At 48.4% G+C, this 20,038-nt stretch overlaps 2 protein-coding genes across 3 annotated transcripts in view; both read left to right on the forward strand.

The window, feature by feature from the left end:
• LOC133356600 (uncharacterized) overlaps window positions 1–20,038 on the forward strand; it is a 490,957-nt gene that overhangs the window by 224,352 nt on the left and 246,567 nt on the right. The gene's annotated exons all lie outside the window — the stretch shown is intronic.
• Window positions 12,657–20,038, forward strand: part of LOC133356599 (forkhead box protein P2-like) — a 292,969-nt gene continuing 285,587 nt past the window's right edge. The window contains exon 1 of the mRNA XM_061574212.1: window positions 12,657–12,926. Within this exon, the coding sequence (XP_061430196.1) occupies window positions 12,886–12,926 (41 nt within the window). The 5' untranslated portion in view covers window positions 12,657–12,885. The remainder of the gene's footprint in view (window positions 12,927–20,038) is intronic.

The following is a 20,038-nucleotide window of genomic DNA, read 5'->3' on the forward strand; positions in this document are numbered from 1 at the left end:
TTACCATGGAAGTCCAGTTTACCATGGAAGTCCAGTTTACCATGAAAATCAAATTTACCATGGAAGTCCAGTTTACCATGGAAGTCCAGTTTACCATGGAAGTCCATTTTACCATGGAAGTCCAGTTTACCATGGAAGTCCAGTTTACCATGAAAATCAAATTTACCATGGAAGTCCAGTTTACCATGGAAGTCCAGTTTACCATGAAAATCAAATTTACCATGGAAGTCCAGTTTACCATGGAAGTCCAGTTTACTATGGAAGTCCATTTTACCATGGAAGTCCAGTTTACCATGAAAATCAAATTTACCATGGAAGTCCAGTTTACCATGGAAGTCCAGTTTACTATGGAAGTCCATTTTACCATGGAAGTCCATTTTACCATGGATGTCCAGTTTACCATGAAAATCAAATTTACCATGGAAGTCCATTTTACCATGGAAGTCCAGTTTACCATGGAAGTCCAGTTTACCATGAAAATCAAATTTACCATGGAAGTCTATTTTACCATGGATGTCCAGTTTACCATGGATGTCCAGTTTACCATGGAAGTCCATTTTACCATGGAAGTCCATTTTACCATGGAAGTACCGGAGCAGCATGCGACTCATTAAGGACTGCTTCGTGACCGTCATTTATTAAGGACCACGACCACCACCGTCTCGTGTCCACGAGCATCGCTGCTCCTGAAATTTTGACCGTTGTGTTGTTTTAGTTTTTACCGAGTTCTAACAAAACATGGCACTTCTTGTTATTTTGGTTGTCGACCCATTGACTTCAAGAGCATGTATATTCTTTGCTTCTTTCGGTAAAGTCACTTAGATAGAAAAATAATACGAAAAAATTAAGTGAACAAATTATTATTTTCTATCTACGTGAGTTTACTGAAAGAACAAAAGAATTTGAATTCCTGCGGTCACGAAAGTTTAAAGTCAAAATTCAAGAGAATGCTTTCAGAGCTGTGGTCAGTACGCCATCCTGTGGCCGTGCTTGGCATCAACACCCATCTTACCACCACTGAAAACAACGCACGTAGGCTGTTGGCGACCAAAATTATTCATAATGTCGGTCTCTTGGGTTAGATCGCGTAAGTATGAATGTGTCGTAACCCTCCACCACCCGACATAGCAAGTCAGGGATGTCACGTGAACAAAATGTGCCAAATACTTACTACATCAGCCCACACATTTGTACTCAAATTGTAAATGTCGTGGATTTACTCTCTCACGCACCGGTGGGCTGAAGTGGTAACCAATTGTCATGTTTTATTGCCGTGACAACCCTGACTGGCTCTGTCGGGTGGTGGAGGGTTACGACGCATTTATACTTACAGCGATCTAACCCAAAAACCTTTTTATTGTGAGCACACAGTACCTTGATTGGACATTGTGGCAACACGGTATCATCATCGCCATCACCATCGGCCATAGTCAATCCACTCCTAGATGAAGGTCACCTAACCTGTGAAGTAGTTGCAAATGATTTAGTAAAAATAAAAAATAAGAATTGCCTAATAGAGCACTGAAAGTCTAAGCAGATATGAGCCTGGTACTGGTAGGAACCTCCTGGTTACACCAGCCCACAGGGGATTATTGTGTCCGTCCGTCCGTTGTGCATCCAAACATGGGAGGGGCTGGGTGGAGAGGGGAGGGTGGGGAGGGTGGGGAGGTGCTGGGTGGGGAGGGGCTTGGTGGGGTGGGGAGGGTGGGGAGGGGCTGGGAGGGGTGGGGCTGGGTGGGGTGGGGAGGGGCTGGATGGGGAAGGTGGAGCTGGGAGGGGTGCGGCCGGGTGGAGAGGGGAGGGTGGGGAGGGGCTGGGTGGGGAGGGGATGGGAGGGTGGGGAGGGGCTGGGTGGGAGGGGTGGGGCTGGGTGGGGAGGGGCTTGTCACCCCGTGGTGCCCTTATAAAACTCAACGTCAAAGTTATCGGACTTTTCAAATCGCAAAAAAATCGCAGCCTTTGCGATTTGCTAATCGCATTGCTTCAAATTGCGATTTCGATTTGGAATTGATTAATCGTTCAGCCCCAGTCCATACGCATCTCTGATTGTCTGAGCTCTCACCTGATGACACGGAATTAACTTGAAACTTGAGTCTTTCCTGCTCCCGCAAGCACTACCATCCATCACATGTCTAGACATGAGCTTATGCCATCACTACATCTCCACGTCTTCTTGGTTATTTCGGTAAAGTCACGTAGAAGGGAAATAATAAAGTAATACAAAGTTAAACAATAATAAAATTATTATTTTATTATTTCCCTTCTACGTGACTTTACCGAAAGAACCAAGAAGATGAATCCCTGCAGTCACGAAAGCTATGATTCGAAATTTTACATCTACACGGTGGTTGTTCTCTAAGCGTTTGTTCCCACCGTCGACTGCCATTCCACAAACAGTCCCGTCTATGAGCCATCATTCCCTCAAGCCATTATTCTTTTGTCCTAACCCATCCCACGTATTTTCATTGCCGATGCATTGTCTCTTATTGGTGTTTTTGTGCATGATTCCTCTTTATAAGCATGCAGTAACTCCACGAGGGTAGCTCATCTCTCTGTGCCATGCCCTTTCCCACAGACGTTGCCGAGTTTAGCCTTCCATTTAGCTCTGTCCATGATATTCACTCAATAACCTTCCATTAGATAACACTGGTCAACAAAAAAAAACACTTTTTTTTCTGGCCTGGACTTTTGCAGCTGTTTTAGACTAATTTCAGGGTGCTGATTCCAAATCTGATCTGAGATTTGCTCTATCACATCTCATTTTTATGCTATCGGCATACCCCATTTTCATTGATTTTACCCGAAAATAACTCTGTTACTTATGATTGCAAGTTGTTGCGAGTCAGTGACTGCTTTAGTGTTAAAATATGGTGCTGTATTTTTATGATAATTTGTTTATAATATTATTTTAAGTAGATATACACATTTATTGAATATTTTTCTTCTGCAGTTTTTATTGAAAATGCAATATTTGATATCTCAAAAACCTAATGTTATAGACAAAAACTGATGCCATATTTGGAATCAGCACCCCAAAATTACCTTAAAATCGTTGGAATACCTTATGCCAGAAAAAGTGTGTTGACCAGTGTAATCCTACCAGGTGCATCCAATCGTTCAACTCGCTTGTGCAGTAACAGGGAATGAGTCACTGTAGCGCGTGGCGCTGGGAGATTGGTGGACAATAGAATTCGGGGTAACAACCCGTTCTTCCAGTTGCACCTGTGGGCAAGGCACGGAGCCCTCTGTGGGATCCAGAGGGGTGCTGGGCCGAGGGCGAGGCCTGGCCACGCTGGGCAGGATGAAAGGCGAGCTCCGACTCACAGTCGGGGTTGCTGCCATCTGCAGTGGAACTCGTCGTGCAGCCATCCTGATCGTCGCCCTCTTCAAGCTGTGGGTCTGGAAGTATGTTGGCTGTCCTGAGCCGGTAAATAGTTATTCTCCTAAAGGTGTGAAGGCCGGAATAAAAGAGAGTGTCTGTGAATTGGCACACTACACTTGTATAACCTGAGTCGGTCTTCCCCGGCTTGTTGTACGTAATATTTTCCCAGTCAAAACATAATATTCGGTCCCTTGTTTTATCATTACATGTCCCAAATCTATTTTTTTTCTCTAATTATCAATGTTGTCTTCTATGTTCCTGCTATCCGTATTTCAGTAATTCATCTTGTCCATTATTTTTTGTATAAAAAATGTTACATCCTTAAATTAAGCTCCATTTTACAAACCTTTATTTAATTGCTTCTTTCATATCACAACTGTACCTAACGCATGTATGCATACCCATGTCACCATTATCAACATATTTGCTCTATGATGGACTCTCCACGCTGTAGCAATTCCTCACAGCCTTGCAATGTGGTATTCTGCCTCTCATACCCCACGTGCGTGTAAACGAATACACCGTCTGTTCTTCGTTTGCAACCATCTCTCCTCGTCAACCGCGTTTATAATATTGAGAAATAACTGAATCAAATTGTCACTCTGTTCAACAGCCATTGTAGCAGTTAACAGGTGGTGAGTTCTATGAGACATCTCCTTTACCAGCGGCAAAATATAGTAGTAGGTTTTTTTCCCTTTGAACTGGTACAAAAACTGACACCTTTATACAAGGCATCATGTTTGCAATAACCACAACACAAGCAGTCAAAATGCAAACACAAAGTAACAACTCTGATGATAATTATTAATCGTTTCTTTTTGTTTGCATTTTGATAATTATCATTTTGATAATTATCATCATCAGAGTTGTTTCTTTTTGTTTGCATTTTGACTGCTTGTGTTGTGGTTATTGCAAACATGATCCCTTGTATAAAGGTGTCAGTTTTTGTACTAGTTGAAAGGGTAAAAACCTACTACTATAGGTGGTGAATTGTGTTCCTGCACGCTCTGGACTGCAGATTGTTCGTCTCTGTAACTCTGCGTTAGGAGCTGACACGATATGCCCCGTTTTCACTGCTATGTCTCCACAATAACTGTCGGTGGTTGTCAGATACAATGGAGACACAACTGCTGCAGACGGCCTTATTGTATCATGCAAAATGCTAAAGTTGCGGGTCGGGTATAACTTCAATTGTAGCAAACAGAAATATTCAGAAACAAATATATATATGTTGTGTAAGCGTGCGTCGCGTGTTTCCAGGGATTATTTTATTGTCGTGAGATGCAAAACAAATATTTCAATTTAAATATGACAAGGGAAGTCATAAAATATTCTGTTTACATTACATTGACCATGTCTGAGTAAACACGGAATACAACAACAACAACAACAAAAAGCTAACACATTCGTCGATAACATTAAAGGATAAATGTTGATAAATAATAGGCGACGTTTCGGGCAATGGCCCTTCTGTATTGTTACGAAGGGCCATTTCGTCAGTCGCCGATTGTGTATAAATGTTATTATTATTATTTTAGGGCCGGAGTGTTTATTAGCGAATGTGAGTTTCGTTGCTAATTGTGCGCTTTGCACCACCACCAGAGCATCAGCAGCATCGCCTGATAATGCCTTTTTGAATAGTGTAATAGATTGTTTACAAAAAAAACCTATCTTAATTACTCTGATTGTAAATGTTGTTGCTTTGGTCTCCAACAAACAAACCGGTGTGCTGTACTAGTAACGAATTGGCACGTTCTGTTTACGTGACCTTGCCAATTGGCTGTCGGGTGGTGAAGGGTTTAACGACACATTTATATATTTACGCGATGTAACCACCAAAAAACTGTATGGATGATTTGGTCGCGAAAGCATACTACGTGTGAAACTGATCTTAAACGCTGTCTTTCGTATTTGTTTATCACTTAAGCATCGTCCAGTATGTCTTGGAAGGAATAGTGCGCTGATTATAACATATCATTTGTGTTTATTTATTTCAGATACAAATCGTGTAAGGCTTACACATTCACGGAAGTTCTTGCTCTTTGTTGCGTTGAGTTTTTGAATGTCTCTTAATTTCACCATTGCCATCCAAAGGTGGCGCTGCAGCATTGCAACAAATGAAAGTCGATGTTTGGAAACTCATTTTTTTTATTACCGTATTCTTCAGATCGCAAGAGGCTCTGCAAAGTAATGCCCACACCAATGCCAACACATCGACAGTGCCGTAATACAAATCTGATCACCCGCAAACGACTGGATTATAAGACGCATCCCCAAATTTCCCTTTCAATCGGTGCATTCACGGAAGAAAAAAAATACTTGTCCCTTGTATACTGGAGAATACGATGTTGAAAGTTGGGTCGTGTTCTTATGGATCATTTGAAATAGGAAAGACCTACATCGGAGCAAAGCACTCGCCTTAACTTTGCTTTTGAATTGGTTATTGTCGTCATGTTCCGTGCTGGATCTCCTCTGTTTCGAAGAACAAATGGTTTTCGCTCATTTACCAGCTTCACATTCCTTATTGCCTTACAAATATTGGAGGAAGGGCCTCTGCTGTTGATGCCCCCAGGGTCTGGAATGCTATCTCCAATAAACTGCAACTTGGATCACTACCTGTGAGATCTTCACTCAAAACTGCTCTAGAGGAGTTGTACACCCCTAGCTGCCACTGCTATTCAGTGGCCTGAAATCAAATGTATCGCTCTGAATGACTGCTGCAAAGTATGATCTTGTGTTTTGATTATAGTGTGCTGATCTTAAAGGTGTATTGAAAAATGTTGATACTCCTGCTGTTATGGAGTGACTCGTGCATTCACCTATGGCTGCAAAGTTTGGTAGTACATGTTGTGTATATCGTTTATTGTAAAATTTCAATCGCAGTTCCTATGATCACTGTTACATTGCTTTTATAGCTTTACTTTGGTGATTTCGAAAACTTCAGTTTAGCCATGTTTGTTTTTTGTAGTACAGAGTTAGACTAATAACTTTAATCTAAATTGTCTTATGGTTGTTATTGTTTGACTTGCATCCCACTGGGATTTTTGTACACAGCATTGATATACGGTGCTTTTTCTGGAAGACTTTGCTGTTTTTTCCTGGATTTTTCTGTCTTCAGACGCTGTATTTCCGACAGACCTGTCTTCAGACGCTGTCTTTCCGACATACCTGTTATTCAGACCTGTTCTGTCGGAAAGATGCTGTCTTCAGACGCTGTCTTTCCGACAGACCTGTTCTTCACCTGAGGACGGCTCCTTGCGTTGTGGCCGAAACGTCGTGAGAATTGTATTATTTTATTATGTTTTATTTTTATTATTTCGTTATCTCCCTTCTACGTGACTTTACCGAAAGAACCAAGAAGATGTATGCAGGAGTTCATGGGTTCGATCCCGACACTGATGTCTCCATATTTGGCGTTTGCGTGCTTTACCCGTGGTCGTGTGTGTTTTTCTCCGGGTCCTTCGGTTTCCCCTCCACATTTAGAATCAACGTGCGCTTAGAGTATTTGGCTGCAAAACATTTCCACGTGATAAGCCACTTCGTTGAGCTGTCATTTGTGGTTAGTTCACTTCCGAAAAAGAGCTATACGGCTCGGAGGGCCCCACCTGGTAAAATAAAAAAAACGCAAGTTTATAGTTAATTGTAAAACAAGAAGCATGGCAAGCGTTTGGAAATTTTAATTTAAGAATGAAAATCAAGCTCACGATATACCGAGAGACAAACGTGTCTAATTGGTGAGTGCTGCCCTCTACATGTGACCATGGAACCGAAGCACGGACGCACGCTGACAGCCCGCGTCGAGCGGACGCTTGGGATCACATCATGGGACAGGAGGAGGAGAAGCACGTGGATTTAGGGAGCATACGTCAGCTAGATGGCCATTCATTGAGTAGTTACGCAAAAATCTGTCAACTTGACCCACCCCCCCTCCCTGTACGCACGTGGACTTTTTACACCCTCCCCCCCACCTGCGTGCGTACGTACGCCTGACGCACCCCCCCCCCCCTTCCCTGAATCCTATAGAACGGCCGATATTTAATCCACGCAGGTAGTCCATCGCTGGACTGACTCATTTGAAGGCCAACGTAGACGAATTATTATCGAGGCTTTACCCCCCCCCTCCCGTTTCCTATGCGTACGTACATTGTCAGTAGACCCCCCAATACGCAAGCGTACGCATTGGGTTAACCCCCCTCCCCCCTCCATGCGTACGTACTAAATGGATGACCCCTGGGGACATCGTATTGGCTCTTTAATGGAGGAGGTTTGGGCAGGTCGCGTCGCTCGGAGAGAAGACTGGTGGTGAAAGACGAACAACGGAGCGATGAAATCAGATCGAATCGAGCATCGCAAGATGGTGAGAGACGGCGATGACTCGGTGAGACCTCCAACCAGCGGTGGATAGACGATGACGGCCGAGTTTGATCATGCGAAACCAAAAAGCCTTCATAAATCATCTTAACCTTTCTATACGCAAGCATCCTCTTTATGCAATTTGACTCGATCTCCAAAATGACTTTCTAATCATGCCCCGTTGGTCCACTTGCTGGATACTTTGGGGGCAATGATTGCTTCCTTATCTGTAATGATCCAGATGGTGGCAGCATGCACATGTAAGCCATCCCCCACCCCTCTCCACTCCCATCGTCTCGACCGTCTCCACTCGCATCTTCCCTTCTCTCCTACCGTCGCTCCACTGCTGTCCTCTCTCGATTATCTCTCTCCACTCCCATCCTATCTCCACATCCATCTTCTTCCCCCTCGTATCATCTTGCTCTACTCCAATTCTCTCTCCACTCCCATCCTTTACTCCCATTATCTCTCTCCGCTCCATCCTCTCCACATCCAATCTCTCTCTACTCCCATCTATCTCCGCTCCCATCCCCTCTCTACTTCCATCATCTCTCTCTACTCCCATCCCCTCTCTACTCCCATTATCTTTCTCCACTCCCATCCTCTCGCCACGTCCATCTCCTCTCCACTCCCATCCTCTCCACTCACATCCTCTCTCCACTCCCATCACCTCTGCACTTCCATCGCTGGTAACATTCTTTTTAAAGCACACAAGGCCCCTTCACCTTAACCATTTATAGTCTGACACACAGCACAACTGGGCACTTTGGTTTGCTGAAGAAAAATAAACTATACGGACAAAAATGCTCTGGGAGGCAAGAGACATATAAAGTAACGAGTGATTTTTTTTACAGTACTCCCATTAAAACAATGTTTTTTTTTCTTTTGCTCCAAATAAACAGATAACCGGTTTTATTGGCACTAACTGGTGTGGATGAAATGTCGTCTTGGCAATCTTGTCCCCACATGTTTGTAAAGTGACTTGAACCGATATAACTCTGTCGCGTTTGAACGGCCAAGAATGTATGATGAACTATCCGATGCATACACATTTCCGCGCTAGTGACTGACTGATGTGAATTCTAATTACGTTCTACGAGAGCTGGACTGATGGCATTTTGCTCAAGCATAGTCGAGTCTTTGTTTATAATCGGGGGTCTGAATTTCCACACTAAGTATTTTCTGGGAACAATTGTTCGACGTAAGACACCGTCGCTAGAGTACAAGGCGCACCTAACCATGCCAATCCTTGACGATTGTAACCCTATTATCCTATAATCCCACGAAGAGCTTTTCACTTAAATGGATGGCGACAAAATAAGGTGAGAATGGATGTGTGTCGTTCGGCCAACAATCTATTCCCCGAACAGCGTTTAGGACCGTTTCGGATGCTTGAAATGAATCATTGCACATAACCAGAGCACTCCGAAATCAACATTTTAAAAAGCAACATTTTAAAAAGCAACATTGGCTAGGCTCAGCCCTGACATTACATCCACGTTGCTTCAGGTCTCGTGTTAAACGCTTGCAATATGTATACGACCCCGGTAATTGGTGAGCCAATTATCTGGCCTCCTGCGGAGTGTGACGCTACAGAGCAGAGAAAGCGAGTGGAAAAACCCCTCTTCACCGGTAATTATTGCTAAAATATTATTAACAATGAGATCCACTTGCGTTTGTCACTTAATGCTCCCGTTGACATCACCAAAGGCAATCCTTTCGTCGAATTCTGCTGTGCGAGGAGCTTCATGAGCCGAACAAGCGGCGTTAATCCATTTCGGCTTAATAACCATTCATCAGTCAGCACTCTTAATTGGCCCAATCATCATGATCGTCATTATTGTTAATCGTGGAGTATCCGTTACAGTGGCCCTTACGAGTTATTGCTTCCTGCCGACCACAGTTTTTGTCGATTCAAGCTAGAGATGTTTAATAAATCACGGTTTATAAGACGCTCCCGAACAATGAAACGCGAACGTGCGATCAGGGGTGTCAATTGTTAAGTGAAATGCATTCTGGACACACTCAACTACGGGATTATAGGACACGACCCGCGAACGTTTGCTCTAAGGCATAGGGGGAGAGGGCGCTTTAATGAAGCGAACACGGCAATACACTTTTTTTTCATTATTTGCAGAATAGAGCCACCTTTGCCATTCCACTGCTGGATGGATGTTTCCCCACGCCATGTCGTTCAGAGGGTTGGTGGAAGGGGGACCCAAGACCGATGCTGATATTATCCACCGCTCATATTAGCCTTGGTGGGGAAGTCAAATTCATGTGGCCGTGTCCATAACGGAGTGCACCTATCACCTTCCATAAACACCATTGCTTATGGAAGGTATGTTGATGATCTGTGGTCACCAAACATGTTTGTAGCGGCTATTGCCTGTAATAAATACGATTATGGGGTTCATATTTTAGCAAATAATTTTGAAGGCAAAACATGAGTTTTATTAAAATAAACTTTTTATTTTATTTTACCAGGTAAGGCCCACTGAGCTATGTAGCTCTTTTTTAGAAGCGACTTGGCCACAAATGATATCCCAACGAAGTGGCTTATCACGTGGAGATTTACAGCAGCTACAATAGTCGAAAACGCGTGATGTTGCTTCTAAATGTGGAGGGAAAACCGGAGGACCCGGCGAAAAATCCACGCGACCATGGGGAGAGAGAGAACAACAAAAAACGCAAACTCATAATATATACAGCAGGCGTCAAACCCACGACCTCGTGTATACCTGGCGGTGCCACAGTTATGAGCGCAGTGCACTACGAGCCCGGTGACATGAGTTCAATTCCCGGCCACCGCTAACATCAGTGGCGAGTGATATTATCTCAATTTTGCACTCCCCCCCCCCCCCACCAATCACCCTCCTGACTTCTCCACTTTACCAAACCAGCATTGGCCAGCGGGGCGAAGTATGGTGAAACAACCCCCATAACCAAGATAACATGGGGAGGTCTTCAGCGATCAATGGAATGTTGAATCACTGTAAAATATGATAATTCATAAACGCATTATTATTGAAAAACACACATTTACATTGTTCCAGATCATTATCTAAGCAGTCTACACTATGAAACGGTTTTCAAAACTATACCTGCTAAGTCGTACATAATATATTAAACATTTAAAAAATTCATAACTTCTTCACAGGCGTTTGGCTGCTCAAAAGTTGTACGAGTATATAAGTTATGCAAATGCAAGCATCTTCATCTCGGAGTGAAATCTCCACCAGATTTTAAATGAGCCGATGATGAAATAACCCCGCGGGTTCGTGGCGGCGCGCGTGACCAAGGAGGCTTTCCACGGTGTTGCAGGTTGGGGAGCTGTGGCCAGGAGATGGCAGTTGGTCATTGTTACTCCGTCGTATTCGGGGTGGGGTTTCTCTGGGGTCTCGATTTTTCCTCTCGGCCGGAAGCCAAAAAAAAGCCCTCCTTCAAGGTAGAGTCTGGAAACTCAGGAAGGGCTTTCTTGAGCAATGTCTGTCTTCTGATTGTAAGACGCTCCGGAAAAAGTAAGACGCGCCACCAAAACCTGTGCCCGGCATAAAAAAAGTGATATAAATCTGGTTACAAAAGGCAAAGATGCCCCGTATAGCCTGTAACAAACTGTTTGGGCAAGTGCTGTTAGCGAGCATTTATGAAGGCCGGCACGGCACACGGTGGTGTGGATGGCAAGCACCACGTCCCGCCGCCTTTCTCTCCCCAGTGACGATGTTTACACACCGCACCAGGGGAGGCCCAGGACCGGTTCATATAATCGTCACTGGTGTTGGCCGTGAACGGGAATCGAACCCGGCTCGCCGGATTTCGCCATACTAACACTCCCCACACAGACTATCCACTGGATCGGAAAACGCACATCAACGTTGTCTTTAAACACAGGCAAGGCTGTTCACGTGCGTCTTATGATTATAATATTCTCTCACACGTGCTGTCTCCCAAAGGGGGGGCTTGTGAGCACGCTCAACTCCAAACGGTTCGTGTTGTTCAATTAACTTTCCTCTTGTATGTAATTGCACGTGATTGTGATCGATATTACATTACACCGAAACGGATTTGCGTAGGTTGTTACACACAGACACACAGATGCCAGGTCTCGCTTGATGAAAGAGCAACTCGAATCGTAAATAACACCGGCCCACAAAGCAAATATGCATAGTGTACAGAATAGACGACGTTTCGGACAATCGCCCTTCTCTGCTATTAAGCAGAGGGATGGAGCTGGGGATGATCGTGTTAGCAGCTGAGCACGTTGACTCTATGTCCGCGTGTGCGCGCGTGTTTTTCAAAGAGGCTGGGGGGTTCAAAATGTGTTGTCACATGGTAAACAAAGCAAGTAGTGCAGCAACGATTGTCCTTTAGTCCCTTGCGGTTGCACTCATACGTGTAGAGCAAGCACCATTGCATCATTGCGCTTTCAATGCAGAGCGGTCAGCTGTAATGCACAGGCTAAATACATCGATATTTGAATGAATTAAAAAATGTTGTGTATGTTGTTGTTGGTGGGGGCGTGTGCCGTGAACGAGCGCTGAACGGGGGAGGATCACGACAGGACACCATGGCACGAGAGACGGGACTTTGCGTGGGCCAAACGCCACCACCACCACACGCCGGACCCGACCGCCTTTGTCTCCCCAGTGTGTTTTTTGTTTTTGAACTCGCACACAACACACGCACGTGGCACCAGACGAAGACACGGTACAGTGTCTGGATGAGTTACCAACACGCCCACTTGGCGTTTTTTGGGGCTGAAGTGAGACAGATTTAACTTGCCTCTGAGAGGGCAAGATATATTTTTTTCTCTCTCTCTCTCCCCTCCCCGCTTTCCTTATTCTTATTGTCCCCCCCCCCCCCATTCTTTCTTGGAGCGGTTGCAATTCAAGTGGAACTCTGCGCGGAAGGGGAGAGAGGCTTGGCTGGCCTCGTATCTGTAATGCTGTGCCCCCCCACTGTTCTGTCGCTCAAGACTGCGTGGCCGTGTGCTGTGCGTGTGCTGCGCGAAGGGAGAGTGCGCGTGAGTTGAACGTTGCCCTGCTTCGGCTCTCTTTCTGAACGCGAGTTTCTCGGCCGGGCCCCCTGCCCCAAGCAAGCTAAACAGAACGCACGGTGGGTTCGTAATCGCCGCGTCTTCCCAAGCGCGCATGCCTGCAACCGCGACTCCACGGCTTCGATTGACTACGAGGTCAGTTTGAGAAAAGCAGCTCGCGTCTGTGTGTGAGTGTCTGTATTTGTGTGTGTGTGTAGGGGAGCGGTAGTGTAGTGGTTAGCGCGCTGCGCTACGAACCTAGCGACCCGGGTTCTATTCCCGCTCACGGCAAACACCAGTGACGATTATCTGAACCGGTCCTGGGCCTCCCCTAGGTCGACTCAGCCTGAAATGAGTACCTGGTGCGGTGTGTAAACATCGCCGCTAGGGAGACAAAGGCGGTCGGGCGTGGTGCTGGCCACCCACCCCCTCGTGTACCGTTCCGGCCTTCATAGTTGCTCGCTAACAGCACTTGCCCCTACAGTCTGTTAAGGCTATACGGGGTATCTTTATCTTTGTGTGTGATGGTCACACGCGCGCACGTGTGTGTATGAATGCCACTTGTACCCGATGGGTTATGTTGTACACCACGCGTTTGCAACTCGTGTTGCGTAAAGTTTACGCGGAGACGGACAACGCCTCTCGTGACCCATTATCACCGAGGGCTACCGCTTTGCGTTATATATTATGCCCCGCTTTTCACGAGTGCGCGCGCGCGCGAGCGTGTACACACCCAGTCGCACGTGTAGCCTCTGGAACCCATGACGACGCCTCGCACTGCACGTGGGTTCACGCGGGCGTCTGTGCATGCGCGTGAACGACATTACCTTTGTGCGAGCCCTCGATGCGAGTGCATCGTGTTGGGTGTGTGCAGTACGAGATCCGGTAACCCGCGCGTGTCTTTGTGCGTTGCCGCATGTCACGCGTGTCTTTAAAGTAAAACAAAAATTAAACGCGTGTGCACGCGTGTATACGCACGAACGCACGCACCTTATGTGTACAATCACTCCTTGGCTATTGTATGAACGCGTGGGTTGCACGGATACGTAAGGCACCTGCGTTTATGGACACGACGACGTCTACACGTTTGACACGTGAACACGCCTATAACCTGTACGGGTGCGTAAAGTTTGTTCGTGGGGAGCGGTGGTGCAGCGGTGAGCGCGCTGCGCTGCGAAATCCGGCGACCCGAGTTTCCAATCCCGCTTACGGCCAACACAAAGCGACGCAATTATCTGAACCGGTCATGGGCCTCCTCTAGGTCGAGTCAGCCTCAAATGAGTATCTTGATGCGGTGTGTAAACATCGCCACTGAGCGTGGTGCTGGCCACCCACACCACCTCGTGTGCCGTGCCAGCTTTCATGGATGCGCTCGCGAGGGTCACTTATCCAGACAAAGTTTGTTGATTTGTTGCAATTCGCGTTCTTTCCCTTGGTCTCGTGTTACGAAATTACGCCTCGTCTCCTCGTCATCGGTCGTCCACAGGTTCCTGCGCTGAGACGAAATACTGTGAATATCCAAGGCGTTATTAATACTTGTTTAAAGGACGCCGATGTAGATGGTGTTGCTATTGTATTGCTGAGCACAAGCACCGCCCCACCACACACTAAAGGCCAAGCAGCCAGCACTTGTTAAAGTGTCGATAGAGCCGAGGTGATAAGAATGTTGGGAAAGTAGACGATGGGAGAGAGAGAGAGTTCCAACAGTGGAGCCGAGCGAGGGAAATACGCAGAAAGAGGAGTGTCGTGACCTGCAGTGCCGTGAGTGGGTAGGTGAGTGGGTTGACCTGCAGAGTGGTGAGTGGGTAGGTGAGTGGGTTGACCTGCAGTGTGGTGAGTGGGTAGGTGAGTGAGTTGACCTGTAGAGTGGTGAGTGGGTAGGTAAGTGGGTTGACCTGCAGAGTGGTGAGTGGGTAGGTGAGTGGGTTGACCTGCAGAGTGGTGAGTGGGTAGGTAAGTGGGTTGACCAGCAGTGTAGTGAGTGGGTAGGTGAGTGAGTTGACCTGCAGTGTGGTGAGTGGGTAGGTGAGTGGGTAGGTGAGTGGGTTGACCTGCAGTGTAGTGAGTGGGTAGGTGAGTGGGTAGGTGAGTGGGTTGACCTGCAGTGTGGTGAGTGTGTAGGTGAGTGAGTTGACCTGCAGAGTGGTGAGTGGGTAGGTGAGTGAGTTGACCTGCAGTGTGGTGAGTGGGTAAGTGAGTGGGTAGGTGAGTGAGTTGACCTGCAGTGTGGTGAGTGGGTAGGTGAGTGAGTTGACCTGCAGTGTGGTGAGTGCGTAGGTGAGTGGGTTGACCTGCAGTGTGGTGGGTGGGTAGGTGAGTGAGTTGACCTGCAGTGTGGTGGGTGGGTAGGTGAGTGGGTTGACCTGCAGTGTGGTGGGTGGGTAGGTGAGTGAGTTGACCTGCAGTGTGGTGGGTGGGTAGGTGAGTGGGTTGACCTGCAGAGTGGTGGGTGGGTAGGTGAGTGTGTTGACCTGCAGTGTGGTGGGTGGGTAGGTGAGTGAGTTGACCTGCAGAGTGGTGGGTGGGTAGGTGAGTGTGTTGACCTGCAGTGTGGTGAGTGGGTAGGTGAGTGGGTTGACGTGCAGTGTGGTGAGTGGGTAGGTGATTGAGTTGACCTGCAGTGTGGTGGGTGGGTAGGTGAGTAGATTGACCTGCAGTGTGGTGAGTGGGTAGGTGAGTGGGTTGACCTGCAGTGTGGTGAGTGAGTAGGTGAGTGAGTTGACTTGCAGTGTGGTGAGTGGGTAGGTGAGTGGGTTGACCTGCAGTGTGGTGAGTGGGTAGGTGAGTGAGTTTACCTGCAATGTGGTGAGTGGGTAGGTGAGTGAGTTGACCTGCAGTGTGGTGAGTGGGTAGGTGAGTGGGTTGACCTGCAGTGTGGTGAGTGGGTAGGTGAGTGGGTTGACCTGCAGTGTGGTGAGTGGGTAGGTGAGTGGGTTGACCTGCAGTGTGGTGAGTGGGTAGGTGAGTGGGTTGACCTGCAGTGTGGTGAGTGGGTAGGTGAGTGAGTTTACCTGCAATGTGGTGAGTGGGTAGGTGAGTGAGTTGACCTGCAGTGTGGTGGGTGGGTAGGTGAGTGGGTTGACGTGCAGTGTGGTGAGTGTGTAGGTGAGTGAGTTGACGTGCAGTGTGGTGAGTGGGTAGATGAGTGGGTTGACGTGCAGTGTGGTGAGTGGGTAGATGAGTGGGTTGACGTGCAGTGTGGTGAGTGGGTAGGTGAGTGGGTTGACCTGCAGTGTGGTGAGTGGGTAGGTGAGTGGGTTGACCTGCAGTATGGTGAGTGGGTAGGTGAGTGGGTTGACCTGCAGTGTGGTGAGTGGGTAGGTGAGTGAGTTTACCTGCAATGTGGTGAGTGGGTAGGTGAGTGAGTTGACCTGCAGTGTGGTGGGTGGGTAGGTGAGTGGGTTGACCTGCAGTGTGGTGAGTGGGTAAGTGAGTGAGTTGACCTGTAGTGTGGTGAGTGGGTAGGTGAGTGGGTTGACCTGCAGTGTGGTGAGTGGGTAGGTGAGTGAGTTGACCTGCAGTGTGGTGAGTGGGTAGCTGAGTGGGTTGACCTGCAGAGTGGTGAGTGGGTAGGTGAGTGGGTTGACCTGCAGTGTGGTGGGTGGGTAGGTGAGTGAGTTGACCTGCAGTGTGGTGAGTGGGTAGGTGAGTGGGTTGACGTGCAGTGTGGCGAGTGGGTAGGTGAGTGAGTTGACCTGCAGAGTGGTGAGTGGGTAGGTGAGTGAGTTGACCTGCAGTGTGGTGAGTGGGTAGGTGAGTGAGTTGACGTGCAGTGTGGTGAGTGGGTAGGTGAGTGGGTTGACGTGCAGTGTGGTGAGTGGGTAGGTGAGTGAGTTGACGTGCAGTGTGGTGAGTGGGTAGTTGAGTGGGTTGACCAGCAGTGTAGTGAGTGGGTAGGTGAGTGAGTTGACCTGCAGTGTGGTGAGTGGGTAGGTGAGTGGGTTGGTGAGTGGGTTGACCTGCAGTGTAGTGAGTGGGTAGGTGAGTGGGTAGGTGAGTGGGTTGACCTGCAGTGTGGTGAGTGTGTAGGTGAGTGAGTTGACCTGCAGAGTGGTGAGTGGGTAGGTGAGTGAGTTGACCTGCAGTGTGGTGAGTGGGTAAGTGAGTGGGTAGGTGAGTGAGTTGACCTGCAGTGTGGTGAGTGGGTAGGTGAGTGAGTTGACCTGCAGTGTGGTGAGTGCGTAGGTGAGTGGGTTGACCTGCAGTGTGGTGGGTGGGTAGGTGAGTGAGTTGACCTGCAGTGTGGTGGGTGGGTAGGTGAGTGGGTTGACCTGCAGAGTGGTGGGTGGGTAGGTGAGTGTGTTGACCTGCAGTGTGGTGGGTGGGTAGGTGAGTGAGTTGACCTGCAGAGTGGTGGGTGGGTAGGTGAGTGTGTTGACCTGCAGTGTGGTGAGTGGGTAGGTGAGTGGGTTGACGTGCAGTGTGGTGAGTGGGTAGGTGAGTGAGTTGACCTGCAGTGTGGTGGGTGGGTAGGTGAGTAGATTGACCTGCAGTGTGGTGAGTGGGTAGGTGAGTGGGTTGACCTGCAGTGTGGTGAGTGAGTAGGTGAGTGAGTTGACTTGCAGTGTGGTGAGTGGGTAGGTGAGTGGGTTGACCTGCAGTGTGGTGAGTGGGTAGGTGAGTGAGTTTACCTGCAATGTGGTGAGTGGGTAGGTGAGTGAGTTGACCTGCAGTGTGGTGGGTGGGTAGGTGAGTGGGTTGACTTGCAGTGTGGTGAGTGGGTAGGTGAGTGGGTTGACCTGCAGTGTGGTGAGTGGGTAGGTGAGTGGGTTGACCTGCAGTGTGGTGAGTGGGTAGGTGAGTGGGTTGACCTGCAGTGTGGTGAGTGGGTAGGTGAGTGGGTTGACCTGCAGTGTGGTGAGTGGGTAGGTGAGTGAGTTTACCTGCAATGTGGTGAGTGGGTAGGTGAGTGAGTTGACCTGCAGTGTGGTGGGTGGGTAGGTGAGTGGGTTGACGTGCAGTGTGGTGAGTGTGTAGGTGAGTGAGTTGACGTGCAGTGTGGTGAGTGGGTAGATGAGTGGGTTGACGTGCAGTGTGGTGAGTGGGTAGGTGAGTGGGTTGACCTGCAGTGTGGTGAGTGGGTAGGTGAGTGAGTTTACCTGCAATGTTGTGAGTGGGTAGGTGAGTGAGTTGACCTGCAGTGTGGTGGGTGGGTAGGTGAGTGGGTTGACCTGCAGTGTGGTGAGTGGGTAGGTGAGTGGGTTGACCTGCAGTGTGGTGAGTGGGTAGGTGAGTGGGTTGACCTGCAGTGTGGTGAGTGGGTAGGTGAGTGGGTTGACCTGCAGTATGGTGAGTGGGTAGGTGAGTGGGTTGACCTGCAGTGTGGTGAGTGGGTAGGTGAGTGAGTTTACCTGCAATGTGGTGAGTGGGTAGGTGAGTGAGTTGACCTGCAGTGTGGTGGGTGGGTAGGTGAGTGGGTTGACCTGCAGTGTGGTGAGTGGGTAAGTGAGTGAGTTGACCTGTAGTGTGGTGAGTGGGTAGGTGAGTGGGTTGACCTGCAGTGTGGTGAGTGGGTAGGTGAGTGAGTTGACCTGCAGTGTGGTGAGTGGGTAGCTGAGTGGGTTGACCTGCAGAGTGGTGAGTGGGTAGGTGAGTGGGTTGACCTGCAGTGTGGTGGGTGGGTAGGTGAGTGAGTTGACCTGCAGTGTGGTGAGTGGGTAGGTGAGTGGGTTGACGTGCAGTGTGGTGAGTGGGTAGGTGAGTGAGTTGACCTGCAGAGTGGTGAGTGGGTAGGTGAGTGAGTTGACCTGCAGTGTGGTGAGTGGGTAGGTGAGTGAGTTGACGTGCAGTGTGGTGAGTGGGTAGGTGAGTGGGTTGACGTGCAGTGTGGTGAGTGGGTAGGTGAGTGAGTTGACGTGCAGTGTGGTGAGTGGGTAGTTGAGTGGGTTGACGTGCAGTGTGGTGAGTGGGTTGACCTGCAGTGTGGTGAGTGGGTAGGTGAGTGAGTTGACCTGCAGTGTGGTGAGTGGGTAGGTGAGTGAGTTGACGTGCAGTGTGGTGAGTGGGTAGGTGAGTGGGTTGACGTGCAGTGTGGTGAGTGGGTAGGTGAGTGGGTTGACTTGCAGTGTGATGGGTGGGTAGGTGAGTGGGTTGACCTGCCGTGTGGTGAGTGGTTAGGTGAGTGAGTTGACGTGCAGTGTGGTGAGTGGGTAGGTGAGTGGGTTGACCTGCAGTGTGGTGAGTGGGTAGGTGAGTGGGTTGACCTGCAGAGTGGTGAGTGGGTAGGTGAGTGAGTTGACCTGCAGAGTGGTGAGTGGGTAGGTGAGTGAGTTGACGTGCAGTGTGGTGAGTGGGTAGGTGAGTGGGTTGACCTGCAGAGTGGTGAGTGGGTAGGTGAGTGGGTTAACCTGCAGTGTGGTGAGTGGGTAGGTGAGTGGGTAGGTGAGTGGGTTGACCTGCAGAGTGGTGAGTGGGTAGGTAAGTGGGTTGACCTGCAGTGTGGTGAGTGGGTAAGTGAGTGGATAGGTGAGTGGGTTGACCTGCAGTGTGGTGAGTGGGTAGGTGAGTGGGTTGACCTGTAGTGTGGTGAGTGGGTAGGTGAGTGGGTTGACCTGCAGTGTGGTGGGTAGGTGAGTGGGTAGGTGAGTGGGTAGGTGAGTGGGTTGACTTGCAGTGTAGTGAGTGGGTAGGTGAGTGGGTTGACCTGCAGTGTAGTGAGTGGGTAGGTAACTGGGTTGACCTGCAGTGTGGTGGGTGGGTAGGTGAGTTGACCTGCAGTGTGGTGGGTGGGTAGGTGAGTGGGTTGATCTGCAATGTGGTGAGTGGGTATGTGAGTGAGTTTATGTGCAGTGTGGTGAGTGGGTATGTGAGTGAGTTGATGTGAAGTGTGGTGAGTGGGTAGGTGAGTGAGTTGATCTGCAGTTTGGTGGCTTAAACACAGTGTTGGATGAGATGAAACGGTCATTCTAAATTGAAACTAATTTCTTTAGAACTCCTTTTTGTGTTTAGTGTGTTCTTCTCCCGTCCCTCCGGTTGGCTACGTACAGTACAAAAGAAGTTGAACATACATACAGACCGAGTCTTCAGCAAGGGGGATGAATCAATGGGTGAGGTTCACGGAAAAAATAATCATATAGTAGTAGCGATATAAGAGTTATAAGGAGGCAACCGACCGCCTATGAGCGAGTGGTTGGAGTGAATCAACGAGTTGGTGAGCAGACATTTTCAAAACTGCGTGTCAGAATCAGGATCTTTATTTATCCTGGAGAAATACGATGAGCTATGAAGCTCTTTTCAAAAATGTCCAGTCGGGGCAGGTCAGAAAGTTA

This window comes from Lethenteron reissneri, chromosome 54 (genome assembly GCF_015708825.2).
Source record: "Lethenteron reissneri isolate LAM-NWPU_2019-01 chromosome 54, ASM1570882v1, whole genome shotgun sequence".
Lineage (NCBI taxonomy): Eukaryota > Metazoa > Chordata > Hyperoartia > Petromyzontiformes > Petromyzontidae > Lethenteron > Lethenteron reissneri.